The sequence below is a fragment of the Primulina huaijiensis genome, chromosome 17 (assembly GCF_012295235.1).
Source record: "Primulina huaijiensis isolate GDHJ02 chromosome 17, ASM1229523v2, whole genome shotgun sequence".
Classification (NCBI taxonomy): Eukaryota; Viridiplantae; Streptophyta; class Magnoliopsida; order Lamiales; family Gesneriaceae; genus Primulina; species Primulina huaijiensis.
The window spans coordinates 4736572-4751310 of record NC_133322.1 but is presented as its reverse complement, the minus strand read 5'-3'; the positions used below and the strand labels follow the sequence as shown (position 1 = coordinate 4751310).

General features: G+C 34.4%; 2 protein-coding genes across 2 annotated transcripts; one reads left to right on the top strand and one right to left on the bottom strand.

Moving 5' to 3' along the window:
* Nucleotides 1-214: 214 nt before the first annotated feature.
* On the top strand, nucleotides 215-5455 carry LOC140963461 ((DL)-glycerol-3-phosphatase 2-like). Its single transcript, XM_073422798.1, has 6 exons — nucleotides 215-383; nucleotides 1424-1648; nucleotides 2282-2342; nucleotides 2454-2601; nucleotides 3217-3296; nucleotides 5150-5455. Exons 1-6 carry the CDS (start codon nucleotides 296-298, stop codon nucleotides 5280-5282), a joined length of 735 nt encoding a protein of 244 aa, XP_073278899.1. The 5' UTR covers nucleotides 215-295; the 3' UTR covers nucleotides 5283-5455.
* A 2943-nt stretch (nucleotides 5456-8398) lies between these two features.
* On the bottom strand, nucleotides 8399-13849 carry LOC140962848 (NADPH--cytochrome P450 reductase-like). The gene is made up of 18 exons (XM_073421885.1): nucleotides 13225-13849; nucleotides 12852-12911; nucleotides 12682-12758; nucleotides 12539-12596; nucleotides 12083-12166; nucleotides 11940-11976; nucleotides 11600-11669; nucleotides 11313-11498; nucleotides 11110-11202; nucleotides 10736-10961; nucleotides 10579-10662; nucleotides 10329-10480; nucleotides 10016-10112; nucleotides 9734-9883; nucleotides 9556-9633; nucleotides 9345-9467; nucleotides 9095-9208; nucleotides 8399-8740 (listed from the first exon to the last, which is right to left on the bottom strand). Exons 1-18 carry the CDS (start codon nucleotides 13561-13563, stop codon nucleotides 8660-8662), a joined length of 2109 nt encoding a protein of 702 aa, XP_073277986.1. The 5' UTR covers nucleotides 13564-13849; the 3' UTR covers nucleotides 8399-8659.
* Nucleotides 13850-14739: the final 890 nt, after the last annotated feature.

Here is a 14739-nt window from a genome sequence, read left to right as displayed (position 1 = left end):
TCACAAAATGCCTACTGTTATTTTAAATAGTCATTCTACCTTTTTTTTCACCAAACAAATTATATTCAAAATTATCAGAAAAATTGTATCTCACAAAACAAGTTTACATATAGTTAACATAAATTAGTAAATTATTTATATACAAATTCTATATATTTAATCAATAAATTTATTCATTAATTTATATAAAAAGCATATTAATTTATTTTTTGAATATGTCCTCTAACGATGGCAGAACCGAAGCTGTAAAAGCCAGCCGCCATTTGCAGCTCCAAGATCTACCAGACTCCCTCAAATGGCGAATCCAGGTGGAGCAGACGATACGCCTTCAACCAAGCCTTCGATCACTCACGTTACCTTCGATATGGACGGACTTTTACTCGGTAATTATGTCTTCATAATCGATTAATCCCGGAAAATGCTGGTTTCTCAGCTAAATTTTGTTTCTTTTTAATGTATTACGTCGTCAGATGTTTTTAATTTGGAATATTGTTAGTGGGTTGTTGTATCTGACTTTTTTTGGTTTACTGAATTTTTCTTTTCTTTGTTTTTAAGCATTTTTATTGCTGTGATATTTCTTTCTTTTTTTTTTTGCCAGTCAAAGATTTATGTGTTTCAGAAATATAATGGAGGCCGGTAAACAAGGAATTCAGTAGGAAATGAGTTCACGTGTTTTGGTAAACGGCTGAATATGGCAATTCAAGTGTTCTAGAATTTGTTTCATGTTGGATAAATTTTACGAAGCCAGTGCAGTAATATCAAACTTTAGCCAAAGGGTAAATGATAATGGAAAAATGTGAGTATTTACAACTGGGTAACTTATTTTCGCAATTAAGGATGGTCATAGCTTGCAGTGTCAACTGTGGAAGTGGTGTGGTGATTTTGTGTTGAACACAATTATTTACCTCTGTTGCACCCTCGTGGCAGCTATGCCAAAAAGACTTTGGGATTTATAAGTGGATTTTTAGAGGTCGAGACCCCATCTCTGAGCACACTGCCTTGAACGGAACAGGGGAAATTTCTGTTTATTTTTATTTTGTCCTTTTGATTTGTAAATGGAGGTATTTTTTGTCTCGGGAATCTTGTTTTTCTTTTGGAAAGTGTGTTCGATAGCATGCATGTACAATGATAAATAGAGTGAGAGGTGAGAATGATTCGAGGTTTAAAGATTCGCCTTATGGTAATTGTTATGATGAGCCTAATAGGTTTTTCTTTTTTCTTTTCCATAGATCATCGCGTGTATTGATGGTTTCTCTTCCTGTAATTGTATTTGCTACTCCTTTTTTCCTACTTTCCACTGCTGTTGATGTCTTTCATTTTAATCTATTATCCTATTTCTTTTACCTATTCTGGTTATTTAGACATTGTTTGTAGGGCTTTCATTTATCTATTGCATATTTGGAGCGTTTTTCATTTTTTTCAGATACAGAGAAATTCTACACTGAAGTCCAGGAAATTATCCTTTCTAGATACAACAAGACTTTTGATTGGTCTCTCAAGGCTAAAATGATGGGTAAGAAGGCAATAGAGGCTGCTCGAGTTTTTGTTGAAGAGACTGGAATTAGTGATTCACTCTCTGCCGAAGATTTTCTTGTTGAAAGAGAGGAAATGCTGCAAAATATGTTCCCGACTAGTGAACTCATGCCAGGTATTGTATTTTTCTGATATTTGGTTTGTGATGTCGGATATTCTGTTTCTATCCTAACATCTAATACCAAACTGTACCTCAATATCCTATATCAGATGTGAAAGCACTGCGGACTGGCACGGACGTGTGGTTTTTCTTTTAGATATAAGAATGGGAAATAGAAATTATTCATTGACAATTCTTTATGATTCGAAAAGTAAGATGGAATCATTTCAAAGCATTTGTAGACATAACTAGGTGTGGCTGCTTGGTGAAATTGAATCGTGTTATTAAATGACAATTGAGATTTGAGTTTCTATGATGGTTATGCTGGAAAGAACTCTTTCCGTTATTTTTGAATTACCACATTTGTCTTTAGATTATATGTTTATCTAAGGAAACTGATACTGTAATGAATAAAACAAACTTAATTTGTCACTATTAGTATTTTTCCTCCAGAAATTTTGAGCACTTGATTGTCCTGGCCTGTTCCTATTAGCTGTATACTAAACTGACTGTGGTTTATCTCTTTTAATATTTTACTTCTGTAATCATAAATGTGAACTTCAACACTCTGCTCTCAGTTTATTGGTACATCAATTCTCTTTGTTACCACTGACTGTTACTTTTTTTTCACTTATCTTTGTAATGCAGGAGCCAGTCGTTTGATTTTGCACCTCCATGCAAAAGGAATACCAATTTGTGTTGCAACTGGGTAAGTCTTAGTTTTATATTCTGAAGTCATGAGATTTCTGTGGGTAACCGTTGGTTGCTAATTTTAGCTAAGATCTGCAGCGAGTTAATGAATGGAATGTGTATTACACAGTTCGCACAAGAGGCATTTCCTATTGAAAACACAAAGACACGGCGAACTTTTTTCACTGATGCATCATATTGTTCTTGGTGATGATCCAGAAGTTAAACAGGGGAAACCATCACCAGATGTGTTCCTTGCAGCAGCTAAAAGATTTGAGGTCTCCTCTCTTTTTTAATAAAGTATAACTAGTTGTTGCCACTAGCACGGTTGCATATTTTGGTCATGAACAAGCTGATCATTAATGCACCTTACCAATTCTCTGCTGGAACTCTATGTACTATATGTCTTTCTGGTTCCTGGCAGCAATCTGACTGTTAAGCTTTTGTATTTGTCAAGTCATATTGATGAATTCTGAAAAATAGATAGTTTTTTCTTGAACTTCTGTTTTTCTCGAGCTCTTTAATTGTACTTCTGGATGTGAGAAATTGATTTGAAGTGCAGACACTCAAAAATATCATATACCTTAAATATGAAGTTGTGTACTTGGTTTGATCAATTATATTCGTATGGTAGTGCAGAGGCAGAATTTTATATATTATTTTATGTTAAAGTTCTTTTTGACAGGGTGCTACTGTCACTTTTTTCCCCCTTTGGCATATGAGCTAAGAATTTGAACAACACTCCCCTGACCCTACCCACAAATCGCTGTTTGGAAATTGTGATTATCATGTTTGACTGATTGTTAACTTTGTAATGTATTCGAGCTGCTATTCTTCTGAAAAATTTAATATTACCTACATCAGTGCGATAAATTGAAGTTGCTTGTTTTTAGGGAGGACCGATTGATCCAGCAAAGATTCTTGTGTTTGAAGATGCACCATCCGGCGTCCTAGCAGCTAAGAATGCTGGCATGTAAGCCTATGTTTGCCTTTGTATGTCTTGACAACATCTTGTAGTATGGAACTCGTCGTTTTATTGAGATAAATTAACGAACTGGAATGGATTGGATGGTGAGTGGTGCAGACTTGGCTTTCACAGTGAAAGGATTGAAAGTGTCGCAAAATGTTGATATCTTTTGCTATTTCCCTTCATGCAAGTAAAATAACTCATGGAATATTGCCCTGCCATGAAATAGAATAATGAAACGGACCTTAGAGAAATAGTCAGCTGGTTCTTTTGTTAACCAATAATCGGAGCCTTCTTTTGTCGTGCTATGTTTTTCTCCTTTCCTTTATCTCTTCTGTTTAGTCCTGTCCATCCTTACCCTCGGTTCTCCCGGTATAAAAATCTCTATATTATCTGTTGGTAAGTATCATCACTATTTGTGTTCAGAAGAGTTCCTCTCAGAGCTTCTTGTTTAGTTTTTAATTTCAGAAAATCAAATCAATCAATAAGTATATGCATTGAAAACTCATTTAGATTATGGCTACAAAAAGTGAAAAAGAAATACGATATTGAAAGACATTAACAGGACTCAATTTGAGAGAAAAAGGTTGCTCTATGTGGTTATTCTGTACATTTACTTCCACCACCAAACTACAAAATTTTTAGATGCAACTATAGGAGAAGCAAAAGGACATTAGATCCTGATCAAATCAAAAAACTAATTAAGTGTATATACAAGGAAGAAAATAATAGCTATTGGACAAAATTGCACGTAATTGGATAGTTTTTCTCCATTAATCACTGGACATCTGCCAAATCTTCTTTTGTTATCAATTCAAATCTGCATTTCTATAGTCCCCCTGAAGCTGGAGTGTGTAGGACCATAGGTTAAACGTTTCCAGCTTGCTCAACCCCTCGAACTTTGGTGTAAGGAAACTCTTTGTTGTTATATCAGCTACCTGCTGTTTGGTTAGCAAATAACTCGTGAAATACTCCCACTATCTAACTTCCCTTCAATAAAGTGTCTATCAATTTCCAATTGCATAGTCATATCATTATGCACCAGGTTGTGAGCTATGGTTGCTGCTGCTTTGTTGTTGCAATGCATTATTCTAGGACTATGTACTCATATCTTGAATTCCTTTAGAAAGCATTCACCAAATTCTTTGGAAATTTGACTAGCCATGGCCTGAAATTCAGATTCAATGCAACTCCCAGCTACCATTATTTGTTTCTAATTCTCCAAAATACTAGGTTACCCACACATATGTGATATGTGCAATTGCCCGACATTGAATGCCTATCCAGTATGGAGGCAAACCAATCAGCATCGTCTCCTCTTTTTTTTCCTTTTTGAAGAGTAGGCTCATTACTGGTGTTCCTTTGAGATTCTTCAGAATCAGACAAAATCTTAATGTTTTAGGATTATGCTTTTGTTTTATGGTGGAATAAGGCATCTGCATAAAGTATATATATAATTTTTTAGGTAGTGTAACTAAGATAGAGGTTGTTGTATGCATATTTTATATCTTGTTTAACTTCTTGGGAAAGGAGTATGCATTCCTGATAAATTCTTGACGTTTTCTACGGTACAATGACAATTACCTCTGATTTCAGCGGTGGAAATAAGGGCGAATAAAGTACCAACTAGTTGTAATGATGTTACACATTTATTGTCTACTTGTAACATTTTATGGAATTCTTTCTTCTACTTGTCTACCTCTTTAAGCAAATAGACATTGCCTATTTATGACATTTTCTCATTATTCTTTGTTGCATGTTTCTTGACATCTTTCTACTTCTGACCATATTGCTTGTAATTTTAACCCTTTGTCGTCTTTTTTCACATCAATGGCGATTCTGGAAACATTTGACCTCAGGTCGGTGGTGATGGTTCCGGATCCAAGGTTGGATAGTTCATTTCATGAAACTGCTGATCAAGTTCTAAGCTCCCTGTTGGACTTCAATCCAGGCGATTGGGGACTGCCGGCATTCGACAGGGTAGTTAGCTGACCGCACATTGATCAATATGGTTGCCATTCTGTCTTGCGTTTTTTCTGCAACTTTTTTGAAATGGATGTATCTATTATTTGCAAATTCATCGGTGTCCTTGAATTCACATGAACAAAATTTTTTGGGAAGAAGATTGATATATTTTATGGGAAGAAGAAGATTGATGGGTATAATTTTGCTATGTTATACACCAACAGTGTTCATCTCTGTACTTATAAATGAGTATAAATGAGTAGATGATCGCCACGTCATTGGTGGACATAGAAGTGGACACGATTGGTGAGCAACTTAACAAATATATATATATATATATGTTGCTAAATGTGTGTGTAGATGTACAACAAATAATTGTTACCCAATAACCTGAATCAAAATAAACAATTTCCTATTTTTCCAAAGAGATACAAAAAAGAGATTAGATTTTGTGTGTGGGATTAAATTTCATTTTATATATTTGAGAAAGTTGAGGATTTGAAATTAGAGATTTATTTTTTTTACTATGACTTCCCTTTAATTTATCTTCTTTCACTATACATATAATTCATTCGATTGAATATAACAAACAATATAATTATTTGCTGATTCTTGTCGAATTTCATACATATCAATATATTACATTACAACAACAATCTACAATTAGTTTATATAATTATTTATGATCTTATTTCAAATGAAAAATAGACAAAATGTCTTTCACAATATTAATTAATTTGACAAGCAAATGTGGAATTGAAATACAATATTTCAATATTTTTGTGTATAAGAAATCTTGGTTGACGTTCATAAAATAACAAAATGAAAACTACAACATAAAGTTGAAAAATCAAAATTTACAAAATCTTTGTTTAAATTATCTAATATATGTACAACAAGAAAAGAAGATAAATTCAAAGGTGTCCATATCGGGTGTTCATACATTATTTTATCACGATTTTAAAGAAAACTATTCATTAAAACAAGAAGAAACCCATATTTTTCTAAATTATAATTTTTTTTCAAACTTCTAAATATGATCACTACTTTAAAACTTCATCTCGATTAAGTAAATATAATGATATACCGAGACTCTTCTTCTCTGAGTAATTTTATAAAAAAAAATGATCACGTAATCATCTATCGAGTCTCATAAATTACACTCTCGGTGTAACATAGAATAAATTATCGATATAGTATGTGAAAATTGTCATTTTGGTGCCTCTTTCGATGGAGAGTATGCATGTTTGGACTTTGGATCATGTGATCCAACGAATTAATCATGTTTATATTTATAATAATAAATAATAATTTTGGTATAAAAGTAATATTTTTTAATGGGTGACCAAAATATGAGATATGTCTCAAAAAATGATCCGTGAGAGACTGTCTCACAAAAGTTTTTGTGATATAAATTTATCCGTATCATAAATTTGTTTGTTTTTTTAACTCTGGAAGCAATTTTCTTTGTAATCATGATTTTTTTTCTTGAACAAAGTCGGCATCAAACAAACTGTAAATTAACTAAAAATAAGAACTCTATATGCAATTTTGGAGTGATATGAAATACAGAAGGCAAAAACTTGTGTGAGACGGTATCACATGTTGTATTTTTTGAGACGGGTCTCTTATTTGAGTCATCCATGAAAAAGTATTACTTTTTATGCTAAGAATATTACTTTTTATTGTGAATATCGGTAGGGTTGACCAGTCTCACAGATAAAGATTCGTGAGACCGTCTCACAATAGACATAAGAAAGGTCAAATTTGAAATAAGAAAATGACTTCACCGAAAATTATTTTTTTTAAAAAAAAAAAGGGTTTTATTTTATGTATAGTAAAAGATGTTGAAATATCCGAGGTTCTTAAATATTAATTGTAATTTTTTGTAATAATTCAAAGTTGACTGTAATTTTTTGTAATAATTGAAAGTTGACTGTATTTTTTTGTAATGATTCAAAGTTGAAATCATAGTCTATGTCTTGCTTTACAATTCAAAAGGGAAATTGGTAAAATGATGTGACGGTCATATTACTTAAATTAATTTCAATTTCCAATTAATGTTTTGAAATCATATTTTATTTCTTCTTTCACAATCGTTGAACTTATAACTATTAAGCTTACCAGCATGTGTGAATTGGTTATTTTAGTTAGAAATCACTTATTCTATTCCAACAAATATATAATTTTGATATAATGTTCAACAACCGTATTCATCATTGGAGTTGGAGTGAGACTGAGATTCATCTATTGGATGTGAATAGACATAAAAGTGACGCAATTGACTGACAATATATCGAATACACAATATGCTATTTAATAAAACTTATTAAATTTTTTTTTATATATGTTATAAGTGTAGTAAATTTTTATTTTAGAAATTTTGTTTTTAACACAAATATGATATAATGAGATGAATAATTTTGTATTAATATTATTTACTGTATTTAGGCTGAGTACACTTCAAGAAGGGAATGTAATAATTATCATAATTTCCATTAAAATAAAATACTTGAAATTTCAAAAAAGGACGATGTTGATTAGGACAAAAAATTGTGTGAGACATTCTCACGAGTCGTATTTTGTGAGACGAGTTTCTTATTTGAGTCATTCATGAAAAATTATAACTTTTTATGCTAAGAGTATTACTTTTTATCGTGAATATCGGTAGGATTGAGTCGTCTCACAGATAAAAATTCGTGAGACCGTCTCACAAGAAACATACTCATTGATTAGATAGTCATATATGGTGTTTAGAAACCACCATGTGAAAATTATGTTGTATTATTATAGGATATAAATTAGAGAATAATTTAAAAGAAAGTAAAAATTTAATGTTTTTTTCGTAAATTTAGTTTGATCTGACATAAATTTTTTCATCGAAAGAACCCGACCACTTTTTTCTCATAATTTTATAATATTTCATACTAAAAAGAATCGAAATCGTAAACTTTTGTGTTTTCTTTTACTACCAATTAAGCAAATGTCAATATCATAAATAAAATATGGTAACGAAATAAATAATATTTTAATCATCATTTTAAATAAAATATACATAAAAATTGCCACTAAATGGAGCCAATGAAATAAAACGAACACGATGATTATACAAGTAACCAAAATTTAAAAAAAAAAAAAGAAAAGAAAAGGCCCAATATACTTATTTATATTATGGTTGTTAGATATAAATTACATGAACAAATTTTTTTTATAAAAAAAATTTAGAATTTCTTTGAATTTTAGAAAGAAAAAAAATCACGAAGAACAGCCTAGCGTATACATATTAATACTGAAGTTTACTTTGTTAAGGTTGACAATAGGAGGCAGGGAGTTTCTGCACATTGCATATCTTGTAATCTTTTTGAGGTCTCTCGATGAATGAATGGTCCGCGGACTTACGATTATCACCATACATCGCGCAAGTATCGTCCGGTCATTTGCAGATTCTTCACCATGCTCTCCGCTTTCGAGCTGTCCAGAGATCCCTGAAAAAAGACTCGTTATTAGTTAGGCGCAACGTTGAGTGACAATTGCATATTCAAAATGAGACCATGTAGTTAAAATGATTATAGGATCATTTGTTTGTCGTTGTATCGAAAGATATGGCTCGTCATAACTGTAGCACATACAGATATCCACGAAAAACATCAAGTAAGAAGTGGGCTGTAGCTACTTTTATTTCGAAGAAAAGTATATTAAATTCAAAGAGTGAAGTTCTGAAAGGGTGTAGTAGATTGAAGTGAGATTGTTGGTTGAAATACTATGATAAAGGAGTGGACAAGATCCACCAGGCATCAAGGAAAAAAGGACCTCACAAAAGAAAAATCAGAGCCACGAACCTGTTCTTGCGCTATGGTGTGAAGGGTTCGGTGAACGTCGCGGGCCATGCCTTTGGCATCTCCGCATACGTAAATGTAGCCACCCGCAGAGATTGCATTCCAGACATCAGAAGCCTGTAATACACCACATGCAATTCAAACATCTTATGAATTAATAACTTTCTCATGAATATCTCGTTAGACATCGAATCAGAGATTAACTTTTGCCATTTGAGATAGACACGACTGGTGAAAAAAGTTGCACACCAACCTTTTGCAGCATCTTATGCTGCACATATTCTTTAGCGGGTCCCTCACGTGAAAATGCAACAATGAGGTCTGAAATTACACCGGCTTCAACAAAGTTGTTCAACTCGTCTTTGTAGATAAAATCCTGCAAATTGCAGCAGCTACTGTGAATATTGTACTGTTATGATACGTTAAAAGAATGTCTTGGAATGAATTTTAAGATAATCACTAACCATCTCACGGTTCCTGCATCCGAAAAATAGGGTGGCAGGACCGAGTTCCGATCCAAATTCCTTTAGAGCTAATCTTTCCTGTAATATAAACAGTAAATATTCTTAGAAAATTACAAGGATCCTAATTGTATTCAAGTCTCAAAAAAATATTCAAGATTCAACAACATTTTGCACAAACCTGAAGAAAACCACGAAATGGAGCCAAACCCGTACCAGGACCGATCATAATTATTGGTAGTTTAGGATCAGCAGGGAGCCTGAAGTTTGAAGTTCGGACAAAAATCGGTGCCTGACTGCACTCACGACTGTCTTCCAAAGACACGGAATTCTGAAAACGGGTAGCAATTGAGAATCAAGGCTTCAGAAAGAGAAATTAAGTGACAAGAAAGTGCACTGATCACTAGAGGACAATAAGAAGCAACGAGTAACATGGAAACATAATTGAATAATGGAAAAATACCTTCATCCACGTGGAGCAAACACCCTTATGAATTCGTCCTGTTGGTGTTTTCTCGTAAACCAAAGCAGATGTCACATGGATCCTAGATGGTGAAATTCTGGAAGAACAATTAGAGGCAATGAGAATCTGAAAGATTGGGCAGCCAAACAAAATAAGGGCAAATATGACAACTGAATTATGCCGAAACAACTAATTTAGCAGAGTTGAGTAGACCAACTCCAAAATTAACAAGGATCATGTGTTGCACAGATATTGCAGCTAAAATCTCAAAACTTTATCATGATAGAGATGGAATAGGATGATGAACACTTACTTCGGGGAAGATGATATGGAATAAAATCTGGCCTGCAGGCGTGGAACAACTGCGGCAAAGAAAACACCAAGAGGCGGCCTGGCGGATGGGAAATCAGCCATGACCTCAAGTAGACTTCTCTGGCTTGCAATAACATATTGAGCATATTCCTCCTGATGATGCATCAAAATCCATGAGAAAAATGCTAGTTTTCAGCTTTGGTATCATACACAAAGATAGTAATCCAAATAAATAATGAACCTATTCAAACCTTTCCAGCCGGAGAAGTAAGATGATTGAGTCGATCAGCTTCATTTGGATCAGAAGCATAAGCAGCTAATGCGAGCAAAGAAGACTGGAAAAAAGACACATTTGAGACTTATTCGCTGCATGAAAGGAAAATTTGATGACTATGCAGCATTATATACCTTTTTGGGAGCACTCAAAAGATCCGCATATTTAGTAAGTGCAGTCCTTAAAGTGCAAGGAGGGAAAGGAGGTAGCAAGGAGCCACCACAGAGTGGAGTGCCATCCTCTTTATCAGCATGAATTGAGAAGTATGTTTGCGAGGGAAGATTCAATAACCTTTCTGCTTCCTCCACTGTTTCAATCAAATTCTCACAATAAACGCCAACATGATCACCAGTTTCATATCTGCAGAGTAGAAGAAGCATTTAGACTAATAATAAGATTCATTCTTCTCCCAAAGTTCAAAGTCAGGGACAAGCCGATTCGTGATTCGGAAAGGACATTCAATATTTAGAGAATGCAATAGGTACAATATGTAAAAGCAGGAACTCACGTTAGTCCGGTTCCGGATATGTCAAATTCCAAGTGCGTGCACGAACGATCAGATGCAGGAGAGTGAAGTTCTCTTCTTACGGCAACATTTACTCTTCAGAACAAACATCAAAATGTCAAGTAAAAAAAATAAAGCCACTTTAAATTTCTACGAGAAAATGGTCCAAAGAGGAATAAAAAGGAAAATGGTAGCATTCTCGTTACATGCAGGGATGCAGAGCATCATAAACGGTATTGCCATTCGCTGAGCAATTCTCCGTAACTGATCCATCTGCCTGGTCATAGAATACAACTCGATATTCCAAAACTGCAGCAGTATAGCGAGTAGTGCCAGAGGCCTTATCCTCGTCAAGAAGTAAGTCATCCAACTCAGGCCACACTAACTCGCGCCTGCATTACAATCAAGAGTAATAATTATTTTAAGCTATCATCCGATGAAGTGAAAGATAGAGAATAAAAACCACTGTACTTATTAATCATCACCCCAGTACCATGCGGTGAAGTCATCTTCAATGCATTGATCATCGTCTCCGAGACCCACCGGGACAAGCCTTTTTCCACCTGAACAATGCATACGTCCAGTAAGAATGGAAACACAAGACCATAGAAGAACCAACACGGATAAAATATCCTCTGATTGAATTTGTCTCTACATCCAACATTCATTTTGATTATGTCCTTTCAAAAAACGAAGGAAAAGCGTACATAAGTTGGCACACAAATAAACAATTCTGAAGTAAACAAAATTTAATCGAATATTGATGTAAGTTTGCACTTCTCCTAGTCAGATGAACTTTAGTCTAGAAAAGAATCGAAGAGAAGAAAAAATACCTTGCTCAGCAATCAAGTCGTCCACAACTTTTCCAATCTATTAGTCAAACAAAGACAAAAGAATGACACTTCAGTCGATATTTACAAGAGAACCATCTTACCAAGTAAGCCTGTACTCATATATGTATCAAACAAGCAGATACCTTGTTGAAATGCTCATATTGCCTGTTCCCGAGCCCAAATACACCATAATGAAGATTCTTAAGCCAATCTGATCTTTCTTTTCCCTGTGTCACAGGACATAGAAATTAATCCCAAAGTACACCCTGTATTTTGACATCTTAGAAATTTTGTTAGGATAACAAATGCCTCTGCATGCAGGACGACTCAATCATGGTATTTGTAAGATTTGAGTCATGTTAGGTAAAATGACAATTGTTCGATCTCACCGTTGACTCGAATATCAAGATCACGTGATTTGCAAGTTGGTGCAACTACTGGGAAGAGGCTATCTGAAAACAACAGTTGTCTGTCTACATATGACTCTTGTACAGCTTTAAGATTTATACTTTCTGATCGCTTAAGTACCAGTGGCTATAGTTTTTATGCAGTGACAAATGCTTAATCCAAAAAATTATTTATACTTCAGCGGGTTTTACCTCCGTAAACCATTTGTAAAACCTAGCCGCATTGTCTGTTGGCTCACCATCTCCGTACCTGTATCCAACCAAAACTCACCAACTCAATAAAGCAGCGTCTTTTTATGCAAGTACCAGATTTATAGTTAAAAAAAATAACCCACGTGGCTAGGAAGAAGAATGCAAAGGTTTCCTTCTTCAGCTTCTCTTCATACTCGTCATCATCCGCAGCATAATCATCCTACCCAGATTAAAATGAACCGGATCAAAAGTTGATTCAACAGGAGAAAAAAATAACATAAAATAAAAACAGAAATAGAGAAACAAAACTCACCAAGTCAACCACTTTAAACTTGGCCTGTTGATAACGTGCTTTAGCTTCCTCAGCCAGAGCCTTTACAACAAGAAAATCAAATCAAATAAATTTATAAATATGCCAATGAAGTTCAAAACTGAAACTAGACGAGAAACCCAAAATCATAAAGATTTCCATATTATAATCCACGATTATCAATTCAAACAAGATTTTTAAAGCCCAATAGCACTTCAATTTGTTCCCATCATTGACAAGACCATTCTTGTCACTTCAAAAGCTAGATTCATCACCCACCGAGAAACTTGCAGTTTAAGGCATGAAAATTGACATTATCACCCTTTTCCAAGTAAAATATCCCAAAGTATTTGGTCCAAATTATTCTTTGGTTTACCTTAGCAAAGCCTTCAGCGGTACCAGTCTGCGTCCCAAAAAATATGGTAACTTTCTTCTTCCCATCATCCACTTCCTCCGGCTCCCCCGCCGCCTTCGGAATCACCAACCTCGGAGGCTCCACCTTCTTCGCCGATCCAGCTGCCCTTCGCCACACCAGCACGACAACGCACCCAATTAGCACCGCAAACGATGTAGTGAGCAGCATCATGACGTCCCTGTTCCCAATCAGTATCGCCGGCACCACATTCGACGATCCATTGAAATTATCTATTTTGACTACTTTCAACAACGCATCCATGAAATCAAACGGCGAGAGCTTCTCCGAAGTGGGTTCCATGGTTTCTCAACTGGGATCACGCTAGATTTATCGATCCTTGTTCGCGAGAAAGAAACTAAACAAGAACCGAACAAACGGCGGAAATAAGTGGCTCCCGATTCACAGAGTCTCTCCCTGTTGTTGAAATTGGTTGAGAGTTGAAAGAGAGCAGAGCTGTGGAGAGACTCTGACTTTCTACTGGTTCCTTAAAATGGCGTTTATATGGGAAGGAAAGAAGCCACGCCTACCAAACCAGACTCCTCCGCCCACCTAACATTTGCAGACCATGTTTGGTGTATTCAGCTGGAAAACATCTTTGTGCGGTCTCAAATATATTTAAAATAATATAGAATATATTGAAAAAAATTTAATTCAAAGGTGTATTATAAAATTCGACTCAAATATCGAATTGAGTTTTATATGAAAAATAAATTTTTTTTGTCTATTAACTTATCTCAATTTAGGTTTTGATTCGCTAAATTTTTATTTTTCGTTATTATAATCTAGCTATTGATGTGTCAGCGAACAAACCAGTAATTTTCGATATCACATCAACATTTTTCAATATTATATTATTATTTTTCAACGTCATGTCAATAATGTGATACTTGATATTCCGGAGATCTAAGTCAAACTTAAAAATTGAACATCTCAAAATAATAAATCAAAGTTTTTCATTAAAATTAGTTTTTCAAAACATAATGTCATCGTCTCTATTATGATCATTTTCAATTAAGAAATTTATAATATTTTTATCATTTTCTCCTCAAGGCAAAAACTTGTGTGAGACTGTCTCACGGGTCATATTTTGTGAGACGGATATTTTATTTGGGTCATTCATGAAAAAATATTACTTTTTAGACAAAAACTTGTGTGAGACGGTCTCACGGGTCGTATTTTGTGAGACGGATATCTTATCTGGGTCATACATGAAAAATTATTACTTTTTATGTTAATAGTATTATTTTTTATTGTGAATATCAGTAGGGTTGACCCGTCTCACAAATAAAGATTCGTGAGACCGTCTCACAAGAGACCTACACTATTTTTTATGCTACAAGTATTACTTTTTATTGTGAATATCGGTAGGGTTGACCCGTCTCACAAATAAAGATTCATAAGACCGTCTCACAATAGACCTACTGTTCTCCCAATCATGCGATCATAAACATTTAGAGGCAAAATTATATTGATATA